The sequence below is a fragment of the Alligator mississippiensis genome, chromosome 2 (genome assembly GCF_030867095.1).
Source record: "Alligator mississippiensis isolate rAllMis1 chromosome 2, rAllMis1, whole genome shotgun sequence".
NCBI lineage: Eukaryota > Metazoa > Chordata > Crocodylia > Alligatoridae > Alligator > Alligator mississippiensis.
This window is the reverse complement of record NC_081825.1, coordinates 191,128,664-191,143,395: the sequence shown is the minus strand read 5'-3', so window position 1 is coordinate 191,143,395 and position 14,732 is coordinate 191,128,664. Positions and strand designations below refer to the sequence as shown.

At 42.3% G+C, this 14,732-nt stretch overlaps 1 protein-coding gene across 2 annotated transcripts in view; it reads left to right on the top strand.

Moving 5' to 3' along the window:
* The window catches only part of GTF2H1 (general transcription factor IIH subunit 1), a 33,423-nt gene extending 23,206 nt beyond the window's left edge, over positions 1 to 10,217 (top strand). For both annotated transcript variants that reach the window (XM_014602217.3, XM_014602216.3), the window contains 4 exons: positions 1,681 to 1,771; positions 4,353 to 4,468; positions 6,120 to 6,212; positions 7,444 to 10,217. In XM_014602217.3, the coding sequence (XP_014457703.1) occupies positions 1,681 to 1,771; positions 4,353 to 4,468; positions 6,120 to 6,212; positions 7,444 to 7,530 (387 nt within the window). In that variant the 3' untranslated portion in view covers positions 7,531 to 10,217. The remainder of the gene's footprint in view (positions 1 to 1,680; positions 1,772 to 4,352; positions 4,469 to 6,119; positions 6,213 to 7,443) is intronic.
* The last annotated feature ends 4,515 nt before the right edge of the window (positions 10,218 to 14,732 follow it).

The following is a 14,732-nucleotide window of genomic DNA, read 5'->3' as shown; positions in this document are numbered from 1 at the left end:
AGCTTAATTAGTTGTTTATTCCACAGCCTTAAGTTTCTGCCATGATTGACATGTTAATTGTGTCATAAATAACAACACTGTTCATCTAATTTATGCCACAAAAGGGCAAATGAGCCACAAAGATGCTCCTCAAAAAGTATGTAACATCTTTTGTGGGAGCTTTGTATGGCATCATAAATTGAATGTGTGGCATGCCCCATCAGTTGATTGTCAGCATTGGGATCTAGGCAGCCCCAGGTCTGGAACCTGGCTAGGGGCTGTCCTGGTCCCAGTACTGTCAGCAGGATGCGGGTTTGCCAGGACTTGGCACCTTTAAGGGGTCTAACGTACAGCCCCCACTTTTTCAGGTGCTGAGTCCCAGCAAGCCTTGGGGCATGAGACAGATTCAACCCCTATGTACGTACATACGTGTGTGTGTGTGTGTGTGTGCGTGTGTGTGTGTGTGTCCCGATCCTCAGGATTGTATGGGACAGCCTGGGGTCCAGACTAGGAGTGGAGCTATCCAGTGCCAAATCCTGACACTTGGATGAGCCTCCAGATCTGGCACAGGGCAGCCCTGGAGGCCAGGACAAAACTACCCCTGCCCAGTTGGCAGGATCAGGCTCTAGGCAGTTCTGGGTCCCAAACCCAGTTGCCCCTGCTCTATCCCCCAAAGAAGCCAGATGTTTCTTTAAGAGCAGATACGGATGAGGGAGCCACTTGTATGAGGCAGCTCCTTAACCTAGTGCATGCAGTGGGGTAAGAGGGAGCTCCCCCATTCCCAGTGTCAGGCTTATAGCACCCAGGGATGTAAAAGGAAAGCAGATACTCAGCTGGGGCTCCTAGCTATGCACCAGCTTTTTAAATGTTTGGAGCACCATGAGCCTGACATCACAGAAAGGCTCCCCAGTGTTGTGCTCACTGCCCCCCAGATCTTCAAAAAGCAGGAGTGCAGCTGGGAGCCCTAGCTCAGAGCCTCTCTTTGTTACAGGGCACCTGGGGAGTAAGGAACTCTTGGCTCCCCAACTGCTGCTTCTGTGTGCACAGGGGTGCAGCTAGAGAGCAGAGAGCTTCTCACTCCCCAGCTGTAGGTGGCCTCTGTCCTTTCCCCTGCTGGCAGCTGTTCCCTTAGGGTCTGAGCCATTTTATACCCCATTCCCACAATTGCATGTCTGGCATGGCAGGTCATGTGTTTTGGGGAATGGGGCATAATTCCTCAGACCCCAATCATGCAACTGTCTTAATGTTCACCAGTAGCCTTAGTCAAGTTGCAAGGAACAGTGAAAGTCTCTATTTATTTATATTGCCTTGTAAAAAGAAAAGCTGAATATATCCCATGCATGCACCGTATAGACAAGATCCTAAGTTTTAAGAACTAATACTGTAAGCATGTTTGAGATCAGTACTTATAGACAGATGAATATCTATTCTTGTTGTTGTGGGGGAAGGGAATACACTCCTGTAGGTAATGATGGTTAATGCCTGAGCTGTGTCTAATTCTTCAGCACATCAGTGTGAAGAATATTGTTTTATAGTCCTAAATTAGAACGTCAACTTCTCATCAGTGGCAGTGGCTAAATTGAGCCCTTGCAGTTTAAATTTTGAAATTTGATTAGCCCCAAATTTTTTTTTCTTTTTTTCTTTTTTTAAACCACAATAAGTGACTGGGGGAAAAATAAGGATTTTGGGGTTTTTTTCAAGGTTCTTTCAAGTGGTGATGCTGCTAGCACCATCACAGCCCTATCACCTGGGGGAGCACTTATGCAGGGTGGAACACAGCAAGCCATAAACCGTAAGTACTCCATATTGCTTGTATGGCTAATTATCCAAATGTGTAGAGAGAACTAACTTATTTTTCCACTTCTCAGTCCAAAGCCTGGTGGCAAAGCAAATGCAGGAATAGACATTTGTCTAATATCTCAAGTGTAAAAAATAAATAAATAAATGGTTCGAAGGTGCAGTTATTGTTCTAAATAAGAGTGAGAGGTCTCTGCCCAGGGAAGAAGATACTGGCTGAGCAAACTGGAATTACCATATTTACTTGAATAAAAGATTATCCTGATTATAAGACTCTCCTACAATAATTTGATTCTGTACATGAAAAATTTATAAGTTTTGTTATAATTTTCAGGTATAGAATCTAATTATTGGCAGTTTTCCTTGAATTTGTTCTGCTCCCTGTGCTACAACAGGGAAAACAATTTTTGGTGACAGGTAGACCCCTTGCACTCTTTCTCCCCTCCTTTCTCACCATCAGACCCTGATTTCCCTGAGTACATGGAAGTGAGGGGCAACTTTGAAAGCACTGACCTTGAGATGAACATAATTTACCATATAGGCAAATTACTATCAGCATCTAGAATTTGTGCATTTTACCTTTTTAAACTGCTACAAGTTTTAGCACAGGTATTCTGTAAACACATTAAGCAGCACTTTTGTACCTACTTAAAAAGAGTACAAACTATGCATGATATTAGTCTAAAGCCAAAAGTCTCATGATTTACCATATAGTACATTGGATTGGACCTCAACAGAGATGCCAGGATTTCAAGGCACGATGACCCCACAGCTCAGTATTCCTCAGTATGTGTGTACTCCAAATGCATCCAAAAAAGGATCCATGTGCTAGTTGATTCCCCTTCACCATGATTGAAACTGGGTGTTTTGCCACGAGCCCTGGGATCCTCCAAAATGTATATGCAGATGAGGCACAGAGCAACCTGGTCCTGATCCACCTCATGGAGGGTGGGGCCACACTAATCGCATGCAACAGGCTGAGGGGGGGTGACAGAGGCATTCCAGGTGAACTGTTTGGGGCCCCATTTGGTGATGTTTGCCAGATGCTTAGGGCTGGTGAAGCAACAGGAATCATTGGACATGGGGCAAGAAAGGGAAGCTCAGTTGTGGGAGTGAAGAAGAAATTGACATGTGTTCAGTGTAGTGGCTCACCATGACTCGAAAGAGTTGGCACTGAAGGGGACTGCATACTGTGGGCATTATCATATATCTTATTTGGATGGGCTGTACTAACTTAGCTTTGTGAGAGGTTCCCATTATTAGGGAACTCTGGAATTCATGCTGAAAGTGTGCAGCAGCTTCTTTAATCTTGGAGTTTCCCCCACAGGCCCCTGCAGCTGCTAATTGGCAGAGGGGTCCCATCACTTGCCACCCACACCTGAAACTGCAGCTGCAGTTTTCACCTCACAGCCATCAAGTGCAGGTAGTGAACAGCAAGCAATAGGGCCCTCTGCCAATCTGCAGCAGAGGGCGTGCAGGGGAAACTAAGACTTAAGGAGCTGCCACGCTGCACATGTTTGGCATGAATTTTGGAGACCCCTCCCCATTAGTATATTTGCTCAATGTGGGCCATGTGTTTTACAGTCAAGTTCAGTGTTGCTTGTATTTAATCAACTTCATAGCTAGTTTCCATTACTGAGCACATGCTGCAATGATAGATGTGGTTTCCTTGTATGCGACTATAAGGCCAAGGGGCTTTTTTCTTCACACTGATTGGCGGGCTCATCTTGTATTTGAGTAAATATGGTAAGATGCCAAAGTACAAGTGACACTGGACACCATTTTAAAGCCACTTAAATGTAAGACCATTTATTATGCTTCCACCGAAGGGCCTGGTTGTTTCCAACCCATCATCCCCACATTGGGGAAATCAGATGAAGCCAGGAGGCCTGCTGCCTGCTTCCTGAGCATAATGTACATTTACATGTTGTGGGTTCCCTGCAGGAGGAACTGCAGAAAGAAACAAAATGAGAGAGCAGTATTTTCTCTAGGCTGAGAAAGTGCTGATCTGACTCTCACCAGCAGCTTTGAGTCAAGGTTCCACAGCACTGTGTCTAATGATTGCACTGAGTCTTAGCACCTAAGAAGTTACACCTATTTGTATAGAGTGAACTTTAAATCAAGAAAGATCTCTGGTAGAGTACAGCAAATACTGTTAAATGAGCTTCAGTTTAAAGGAACTGCTTAATAAACTAATGGAAAATAATATGATTAACATTTTAACAAATAGGGACAGTCTAGGGCAGGGGTGGGCAAGCAATCTGTGGCATGCAAAGGCATTTTGCTTGGCATGCACACCTCAAGGCAGATGGCAGGGAATGGGCTGGGGCTGCAAAAGATCAGGCCCCTCGCAACTCCCCCGCCACCCGCCCCTGGCACACCAACATCTTACAAGTTGAAGTTGCAGCTATTTTGGTACTGCCCAAAAACATTGCAGACCCCTGGTCTAGGGTTCAAAATGCTGTATTAAGTAGAAGGTCAGCTTTATTTGTTGCCAAACTTCAGTTTGGCTCTGTTAGCCAGACCTTATTTTACACTTCTGGATTTCGTAATAAGCATTTTTTTTCTGGTTGCAGAGATGGTGCCAAATGATGTTCAGTCTGAACTGAAACACTTGTATGTGGCTGCAGGGGAGCTGCTGCGACACTTCTGGTCCTGCTTTCCTGTTAATACACCATTCCTAGAAGAAAAGGTAAAAGAACTGGAATAGGAGCTTGCTAGTTTGAGACCACTGGTTAGCAAAGTAGCTGGTGACATGGTAAAACTAGTACTTTCTTTCTCAGCATCTCTGACACAAATGTGCTTTTTAGTGCCCCATTTCTATTTAGACAAGTATGGAAAACGTTGACTATCCTAACCCTAGAATGTGTTACTTATGAGGCCAACCATCAAGAAAATAGCTTGAATTTTTTTCCAGATCCAAAGCTGATTGTGGCAGGTATAGCCAGGAAAAAAGCCTTCCTAAGCTAAGCATACTTTACAAAACTTTGGACACAGTCCTAAAACAATCATAATGGCTTAGCCACCTCTCAGAACAGTTGCCTTTCAGAAAAGACATTATTGTGTGCTATTAGAGTATGGGACCAGGAACCAAATTCCTATGGTTTGGTTCCAGCTCAGCCATTGTCTTGATGTTTGACTGTGTTCAGATCACTTAAGTATTCTCCTTCATTGGATCAGGCAAAAAAAAAAAAGAGTAGTCACAGTCTGTCTCACTAGGCCTTGTCACATGTTATGCTTAAAATGTGTCAAGCGCACTTAAGGTGAGCGTCCATTCATTCAAGCCGAACCTTGGGTATAGTACCATTGTGTGGTAGTAAAGTTAAAACTTTTCAGGTGAGGGGTATCTCTAGACAGTATTGTGTGTTACAGTATCTTGGGCTTGCTGTAGAGATATCAGTTTCCATCACAGGCTCATGCAGTGCAGTGCAGGGGCTAGGACCAACAATTGTTTGTTGGTGCAGGGCCTGGGACCAAGAAACAGCTGATTGTTGGTCTTAGACCCCCCTACCACATTGGTTTTGAACTGTCTCCAGTGCTATTGGGCGGGGGGAGGTGGTATGGCTGGCACCAACAAACAGCTGATTGTCTATGACACAGCCAGCTCCGACCATGTCTAGACTGAGATCATCATAAGCATTGCTGTGCAACTGCTTGGAAAATGTTCTTTGTATGATTTAAATAAAACATGTCCTAAGTGCAACGCACGACAAGACCTTTGGATAAATTCATGCATTCAGACATTTTGGGCTTTCTGCTGCAAGAAATTAACTCCAGAAAAAATCCACAGTACCCTGTTGGCTTGATAAAGGGATGCATAACAATGTTGCATGCATTCTGCCAGCAACCTTTTACTGAATGAAAATTTGCAGTGCTTTGGAAGGACATTATGTTAAGAGCTGAAAAGTTGACTTAAGAAGATTGCCTGTGGTACAGATACTCCTCACTTAATGTCGTCCCAACTAACATTGTTTTGTTATTACATCACTGATCTATTAGAGAATATACTCATTTAAAGTCGTGCCATGTTTGGTTATAACGTTTGGCCACCACCTACTAGTAGGCAACTACTGTGATGTAATTGGATTCGCTTAACGTTATTTTGCTTAGTTGCATTTTTCAAGAACATAACTACGACATTAAGCGAGGAGTAGCTGTACCAGAGTTTCATATTTTAATTATTGTGATTACTTAGCAATTGCTCTCTGAACCTTGCAGATGTGCATCTACCTAAAGAAAAACTTTGCTTCACATTTTCTTTTCAGTTTATAGGAGTACTTTGCTAAAGGCAAAAATAATCTTTATAGTTCATGTGCCATTCCCTTTTTCTCTGTCTTTTCCAGGTTATGAAAATGAGGAGTAATTTGGAAAGATTTCAAGTTACAAAGCTCTGCCCATTCCAAGAAAAAATCCGGAGACAATATTTAAGCACAAACGTAAGGGCTTGGGGGGGGGGGAGGGAATCTTAAATTCTTTAGGTACATAGTAACTAGCTCATTTTTTCAGAGGGTGACAGGTTTCCTTTTAATTTAACTACTAAGTGAGAAAAATGAGCATTAGGTGACTGACAGATATCAGACTGAGTGATGTATGATCCCAAGAATTGTACCTCCTGCTGTGCCACACCTGCATGGCAGAAAGTGCGATTATGGGATCAAGCATCAGATCTTCATCATGCCATATTGCCAGGGCAGGAGGAGCCCTGGATCACCATCCCAGGCTCCCCCTACACCAGCAGTCTTCTCTCCTGTAGCTGGGAGTTCCATCAACTGACAGAGCTCCCAGCTGTGGGAGCATATGGTGCTTTCCTGTAGCTGGGAGCTCTGAACACTGCACCGTGAGCCCCTGCTGTGCTTGGAGCTCCCAGTGCGGGGAGGGAGAAATGCTGTGCTTCCATGCCTGGTAGCTCCATCAACAGATCAGGACTCCTTTTGGGGGTGGAGGAGTGCTCACTGCTTCCCCAGCTAGTATCCCCAATCAGCTGACACCTAACACAAGTATTTGCTTGGAAGGCTGGGAGCATTGGCCACACAGTCAAGTCAAGGCATGATAAGAACCAGCAACAAAGTTACTGCACATTTTTTGTGGAATATCTTGGTGGCTTATTCCTGGTTTTATCATGTGATTGATTGACTGAATGTGTGGCCAGATCACTGCTTAGGACATGATTAGCTGAAGAATCATGTCTTAAGTGTAATACATTAGAGCCTTAAATTTAAAATTGCAGGTTGGTCAGTGTGTTTCATCATCTTGTCCTGGAAAACACCAGCGATATAGGGTATAACTACTGTTCTGGGATAGACTGTTAATCTCACTTGTGGTCATAATGACAAATGACCTCTTTGGCTAACGCACATAATTTCCACCAACTCTGGAGTCCTAATTACAGCATTCAGATGGAGACAAGTGCAGCTGTGCATCCATTGTCTTCACCCACAATCTGCAGACAAGTGAAACAAACCTCTTTAAATATTTCATAACTTAAAAATGGAGCCTGATTCTTATCTCTCACCCTCATGCATCTCCTCTGACTTAGTGGAATGACTTCGATTTTTACAAGTTGTGAGGGGGGCAAACTCCATCCTAGGGGTTGTCTTTTAAGGGGGGCGGGGAATAGGGCATGCTTCTGTTATTGAGACTCTTCCTTTTTGTCTCTATCTTTTTCAGTTGGTAAATCATATAGAAGAGATGTTGCAGACAGCCTACAATAAGTTCCACATTTGGCAAACCCGGCGTATGTTAAAGAAAACGTGAAGATTCCTACTGTAAAGGTTTGAGAGAAAAATCTGCAATAGCTCTAGGAATACAACCTAGCATATATGCAGATCTTATAGACATTGCAGGAACACCTGCAGTGCATGGACTTCTGGAAATGATGCTAACTGAACTTGCACGTTTTTGGAAAGAAACTGTGATTTTAAACTTGAAAACTAAGGAGAAAATATGGAAGAACCAAAACAGAAAAGCTGAGAGGCAAAAATATTTAAGAGACACTGTTTACTGCAGTTACTCAGGAACTGCTTTTGATTTGCGTAAAGAGCTGCTTTCAGAAATAAAAACTTTAAAAAAGGTGTATTAATGGAAAAAATCCATTTTTGTCTAACTTTTTAAGTGTATGGCACAGGGTAGAATTCAAATGTTTTTCTTCACTGGATTCTGGCATTTTATTGAATTCTGTTTGTACTTACTGAAACCAAGGTTTAACAAACTATTTTAAAAATAGCTGAGACTGTTTTTGCTTCAAACAGCTGGAGAGATTAGCTGTCACAAGACAAGCTTCTGCCATATGTTTCCCCATAAATTGGAAGCAAGAGACATTGCACTGAAAGCTGTTTGTGGTATGGAGTCCCTGAAGGTGTATGGGGGCACACACCTTTGCCTAACATCTGGGATTTTTATGCAGAATTTCTTTTTTCCAGCCATCAAGTTTGCGTGTTTTCCTTTGAGTGCAAGCGTGTGCTGTTGCAGTCTTTTTTTTTTTTAAGGTGGCATTAGTTTGGAAGAGAGAATGCATTTTTCAAAGTAAAAGTTCAAAATAAAGTTTCTTACAAAAAAACAAAGTCACTTATTTTCACCTCTTAGAAGAAATAAAGTTATTTCTCCTAAATCTGCTTTTCTCTGCTCTTCCCTGTTGAGTATTTTTTTGGCGAATTGATAATCGTTGAGAAGTGTGTGAATGCACAGCATCCATAGGTACCTGGAATATGTGCCATACTTTGTTCCAAATAGAATTAACTCACTGTTTATCTAAGACCTACCTGTCTTGTGTGAAATATTTCACTTAGAAAAAAGTAAATCTGTTTTATATAATAGATGCAGTTTAATGACAATGTTGTATTATGTTGTCTTACCTTGACAGTTAGAGCCCATACAGTTGGGCTACTAATTTTTTTTTTAACTTGGCTTAAATGAGACTGTTACAGAATTAAGATGCAACACCATTATGTATTTAAAACCAAGCATAGCCATGTAGTGGAGCATTTGACCTCTACCCCACAGTGGCTTGAGCACTGTAATGAGGAGCCCCTGTTCAGTGTTAATTAGTAGGGAATCTTCTAAAAGTAAATATTTATACAGCAGCAGAATCTGTCTGTAGCTTTCCTTTTCTACTAATTATGCTACTCCATTTATGCAGGAGGGGCTCTCTGACTGGCATATCTTTATAGGTGACAATTTTTGCTAATATTTTGGTAAAAATCAGAATTTCCATTTGTGTCCCTGTGTCTGCATTGTTAATCTAGCTTTCCACTGTCTGCTTTGCAGACAGCTGCATGGCATCTGCTCTGTGGTAATGTAATGTGGTTTTGCTACATCACAGATGACAGGGTTCAGTGAGAGAGACAATGTTAAGCCAGGATGGTAGCACTTCACCATGAATGAGCTGAAGTATGGGTATAATAGTATCTGTGGGGGCGGTAAGGACTCTCACTAAAAAGGAGGTATTCACTTGCAATTCTAGTGAGTCTGTGGTTATAATTTCTATAAACAAAGTAACCTGATTTTCGAATAAATAAAATTTTGTCCTGGCCCTAATCCCATGGATTTCAACAGATTTACAGTGGGTGAAAGATATTCAGTAGTTGGCTAATAAAATATTACCACTGTTGTAAATCTTCATTTTTTTTTTTTTAAATAGCCACCAAAAAAGCAGTGTTCCCAAATATCTATTCCCCCTACTCCCCAACAGAGTACACATCTGAATTGATGCATGCTTTCATCAGACTACAGGGTTGGGCTGAGGAAAACTAGCCTAGTTCTATTCTAATAGTGCCTGCAGCTATGGTGACAAATTCATGTAAGAATAGCCAACAAATTCATGTAAGAGATTGCACTGAAACTTTAGCAATAAGCTCACTCGGCTTTAAAATCATGCAAGGGGAGGGTTTGTGAACATAGAACAAATCAGCAGTATCTACTCCTTCCGAAAGCATTTGGCAAACTGCTCAGTAAGTTTCAGTGTATAGGTGTGCTGTTTATGAACCCAAAGGGATCTTGGCCATTCTTCGGGTTTTCACTGCCTGAACATACTCTGGATTAAACACGAGGAAAAATGCTGAAAAACAGCAGGTTGGTCCAGAAAGAGAGCAAGTGAGGATGCTGTGCACTTCACGTTGCATTTCCAAGCATTGTGGCAATAAAGTACAAATCCCTCTTAAAGTTAGGGGAGCTGTCACCCCCTCCTTCACAAGTTACATATTTCTTCCTCTAGGTACCTTCCCTTAATTGTGTCTCCTGATAGTTTTGTTTCAGTACTTTTGTAACATGGTCCAACAAACTGACTTTGACTATTTCCTTAGCAGTTTTGAAACTGTGAATCACCTTGCGTTATATACTAATTGGAATCTTTATACTGACTTGTATTTTTAATGACAGTTCATACTTGTATTGCTGGCATTGATCAAAGTATTTGTAGAATAAACCCTACTGAATTCTGCAGTCAAGTTTTCTCTGATGCTTCATGCTGTGTATTTTGTGATCAACCAAATCAAAAATGCAAACCAAGCACCTTAAGGCTTTACAAAGAGACAAAGCTGTCTCTTAGAATTGGAGTGCTTTTCAAAAGCTCTTACTTTAGACAAGGGAACAGGTAGCATTAAAAGGAATCCTCTCCACTCTTGTCACAGAAATCTCTTAATTTCTTATTAGCTTTTAAATCTAGTAATTCTTTCCTGCCATAACAGGTGTACAAGTATTCCTGCTGCTTTCTTTTTTTCCAGCTGATTTTTCCCTACTAGTTAATCATAAAAAAAAAACCCCCAAAAAGCTGCTCTAAAGATTTGTAGAGAAACTCGTTTATAAACTAACTTAACTGTCATGTCTCAAATGCTATAAAATCTGTAGGTATTGTAACAGTTGTTTCCTGTACCCCTCAAATGCTGGCTTTCCTAAGATTAGTGTCTCTCAAGGGGATTAGAAAAAAGCTCCCAGAATGGTAACTGATTAGCAGTAATAAGTTACACTAAAAGCTGCTAAAAGTCAAAATAAAGACTGGTCCTTGTATTTTGAAAAGGAAGTTTTAAGTCACTGGATCCTTGCTAAATGCCTCTTAGTGCTTATGGCAGTAGTAGCAACAGTAGAAACCTAATGTTGGGCTTCTAGTTTGATTCTGAAATAATAGAAACCACACTGCCCTTTTTCCTGATCGATGCTACTGAAACTATATTGGTCTCCAGTCCAGAATCTGACACTTCATGTATGGAATTTGGGATAACAAGGCAGGGACATAGGGCTGTCCTAGTAAGGCCATATTGCTTGCCTCCCTTGATAGATTACTGGCTACCTTTAATTAATACATTAAACAAACTGATAGAATGGGGGGTTTTTAAGCTACTGAAGAATGACTGATGCAGAGTCCAAGGTCAGAAGAGACGGTTAGACCACATAACCAGATATTCCTGCTACAGGCCATAGAACTTCTCCAGTTACCCCTAATGGGAGACCAGCAACTTGTGTTTACCTTCCAGAGGCACCAAGTTTTTTTCTTAATGCTTTAATAAACAGAAGTCTGTTATTTCACTTGATGGCCTGTTTTAAAGTAGTGGTCCTCAAAACCCTTGACTTAACAGGAAACATTGCTCACAACCATGGAAAGATTTGGTTTCTACAAATATTTCTTTAGGTTGAGAGGGGGGGAAAATGTAGTATGGCCCCCAAGAAGTTGCTTGCTTCCTGTTCTTGTCCATAGGCCAGTAAAAGGGGGGACCACAGCCATAGGAGCTAGTTGGTGTTAAAATGCATCTGATTTGATTTATCTGGATTCAGCTGCCAGTCACTAGTCCTTGTTAAGTTTTAAAGGGCTATATGAGCCCTTTGCTGACAGGTATTCTCTTCTATGAAGGTTCTTACTGTTCTCAAACTGCATCTCAATCTTGATAAGAAAACCACAGCTCAAAACACGTTCCAAGCTATCATGGAGAAGCTCAGCACAGGCCTCTTATTCATTCTAGTAGTAGAAGAGTAGGTATGGGAAAGTCTGTCTACCCAGTCCCAGCAGTTGGTTTAACATGCCTTTTTTTACTAGTATTGCCCTGTTTATACAGTGTAGTACCCCATTTATATGCATAGCACTCTTACTGGAAAAAAACAACCTCATGAGCTTACTGGAAATCCACATTAATAAAGCTTCAACTAGAACTGTGTGCGCTAAGCTTTTCCCACTTCCTTAAGGCTCTTTAACTTCTGTTTTTACTGTCTTAAGCCTAATAGCAGTCTTAAAAAGGAGACTCCTAGGTTCAGTAATTACACAGCTAAAGGGACAAGTAAGTTAGAGTTTACACAAATAAGCAGCAAGCAAAAAACTGACTTTTGTTATGCTGTTAATCAAATCCTGCTCTTATTGGATATGCATCTAAGTGATGTACTTTACTTAATGACACACAAGACAGATCAAGTTCCTTTAGCTGTTGTGCTGTTAGTTTGGGCATCTTAGTCACCACTGGCCACTAGAGGTCACCAATAAGTACCTCAACAGCACCTAGGCAGAAGCTGCTATTGCAGTAGAATTGACAGCGAGAGGGAGAGGAAACAGGAGGAACCACAGGAAACAGCTAAACAGATGCGCCCACAGCTCAAAAGTCAGTACTTGAGTTTTCAAACACCACACATCCAACTTGAGCAGAATGGCCAGTGCTGCTTCATTCTAAATGAGTAGCCCACACACTTGCTCTTTCAGGGATGGCTTGTGTCTGATTACTTATACAGTGGCCATCAGAACAAGTCATAATCCTGATGGACGTCTGCCAAAGGCACAGCCAGAGATTTTCAACTTTGTATGCACTGCTACCAGGCAGCTGCTTCTGTCTCCTACTATGTGGTTACTAGAGTTGTGCAGTCCCTGCCTCTTGCAGCAGCAGAGGAGTTCACACAGAAAAGCAGCAATCTAACTGGGAAGCTTTTAAGACGCTGTTCTCCACAAGAAAATCTGTATGCAGTTTGGTGCTGCATATGCCCATATTTGGCAAGCACTTTCTCTGTAAAACACCACCCAGCTCCTCCTGTCTGAAACATAAAAGGGTTTCAATGTGAACTACTGGACCGGAAGGAACCATGTAAATCACGAGGGCAGCCATCTGCAACCAGACTACCATGTAATGGGCGTTTGTTTCTTTTGTCCAAAAGGGTCCATACATCCACTCTGGCCTCCTCTGCTCACCACTGCCATAAGACACCCCCTAACACTTAAGATTTTGCATTCAGAAACAAAAGCTTCTAACTATGAAGGCGCAGAGGAAGAGTGCACAGCATGCCTTGAGCCCCTGCAACACCAGGGAATTGGGTAGGTAAAACACACCCAGATGATCCTAGGACATGGGCTGTGTCCCACAGTACAGAGGAAGATTGACAAAGACCACTGGGATTGTCTGACCTGGCATGAGGAAATTTTCCTCCAGGTAAGATTGGCAATCAGTTTAACCTACCAGTCAGGCACTTGGGAGGTTTCTTAGGACTACCAAGAGCCCCAGTGCATCTCAAACTATTGTCCATCTTTAGCCATGGGCAATACCCAACTACTACAGAATAAAGAAAAAACCTGAAGCTGTTCTTCCTTCTGGTTTTCCTGCCTCCTGCCCACTCCCCTCTATGATTTTTCAAGGAACAGCTCCTAGCAGGTGCTGCACCATTTTCTTGTGTACAAAATTCCCTGGCTCCTTCCAAAACACCCCACAGAGGTACCACACTGCTCCCATGCCCAGAGTGCCAGGTGGCCTGTTGATTTTTTCATCCCCTTTGAACCAACTCCTCTCCCAGCAGCGCCCATTCCCTTCTTCTGGTTGTACTTCCAAGAAAAGTGATGCAGACCCCATCTTTCCTGCTACTTCCAAGGGGCTGCTAGTCGTAAAGGATTCTCCAAGAATCTCTTCACCAGTATCCAAAACAGAGACCTACAGAGCCAGGGATCACAGAACCTGGAGCTCTCAGAAGGGCTTCTTCCCAGGCATCAGAGCCTTAATGGGTGTACTTGGTAGCCGTGTTGGTCTGAGACAGAGACACAAAAAACTAGAACTCTTGGTTCCAAAATGATACCTTTGGTCTCAGACCAACATAGCTACCAAGTACACCCCTGAAACATGGAAGATGATGAATTTTAGCTGATCGTTGGATTTTAAACTTAATTGCAGAACAACAAGGAATTTTTTTAACCTCCCTGCCTGCCATCTGACACCTCCAGGAAAGGAATTCTACCTGATCAACACATCAAAGTGCTACTCAGCACAGCTCAAAGATACTCTTATGGACCCAGAGGGACAATCTTTAGCTCCCTCTGTGCAAAAATGAAGTTTATTTCCTACCTATGGGGACTTTTTACCATCTTGTACCATCTACACTTTTCCCAGAGCCTGACGAAGGGACTTTGATCCCGAAAGCTTGCAGAAAAGGACAGTTTTCTTGCCATTTTCCAGTTGGTCTAATAAAAAGGTATAATTTTGGAATCAAGAGTTCTAGTTTTTTGTATGTCAGAGCTTTAATGGCATTTTGCTGGCCAAAATTTCAGCCTTCATAAACTCAATGCTCTGTTCCCCTTGGGTTCAAGTCAGTTCAAACAAAATACTGCATCACAACCAAACTCCTAGAGACAGGGACTGTCTCTTGCTGTGCATATACATAGCACCCAGTCCCAACAGGTTCTGATCTCAAATCAGAGCCCGTGGCGTTGCTGTAGTACAAGTAACCAGATTCTTCTTTCCTGCCAGGTCTAGTCTGCAATTTCACACAGTAACTCTGCAGGGCAGGTCCAGATAATTGACTCTAAGAAATTAAGTTAAGTTATCTTGGGATTAGAAGTGAAGGCTCCAATGTAAGGGCCTGGCAATACCCAGTTCCTGATGACAACTCTCCCCATAGGTGTAGCTCTAAGCCCAACCTGGTTCCACAGCCAAGACAAGTGATTAGAGAAATACTAGCAGGCTGTAAAACCATATTCCTTATCTGACCAACCCTGAACACAGGCATGACAA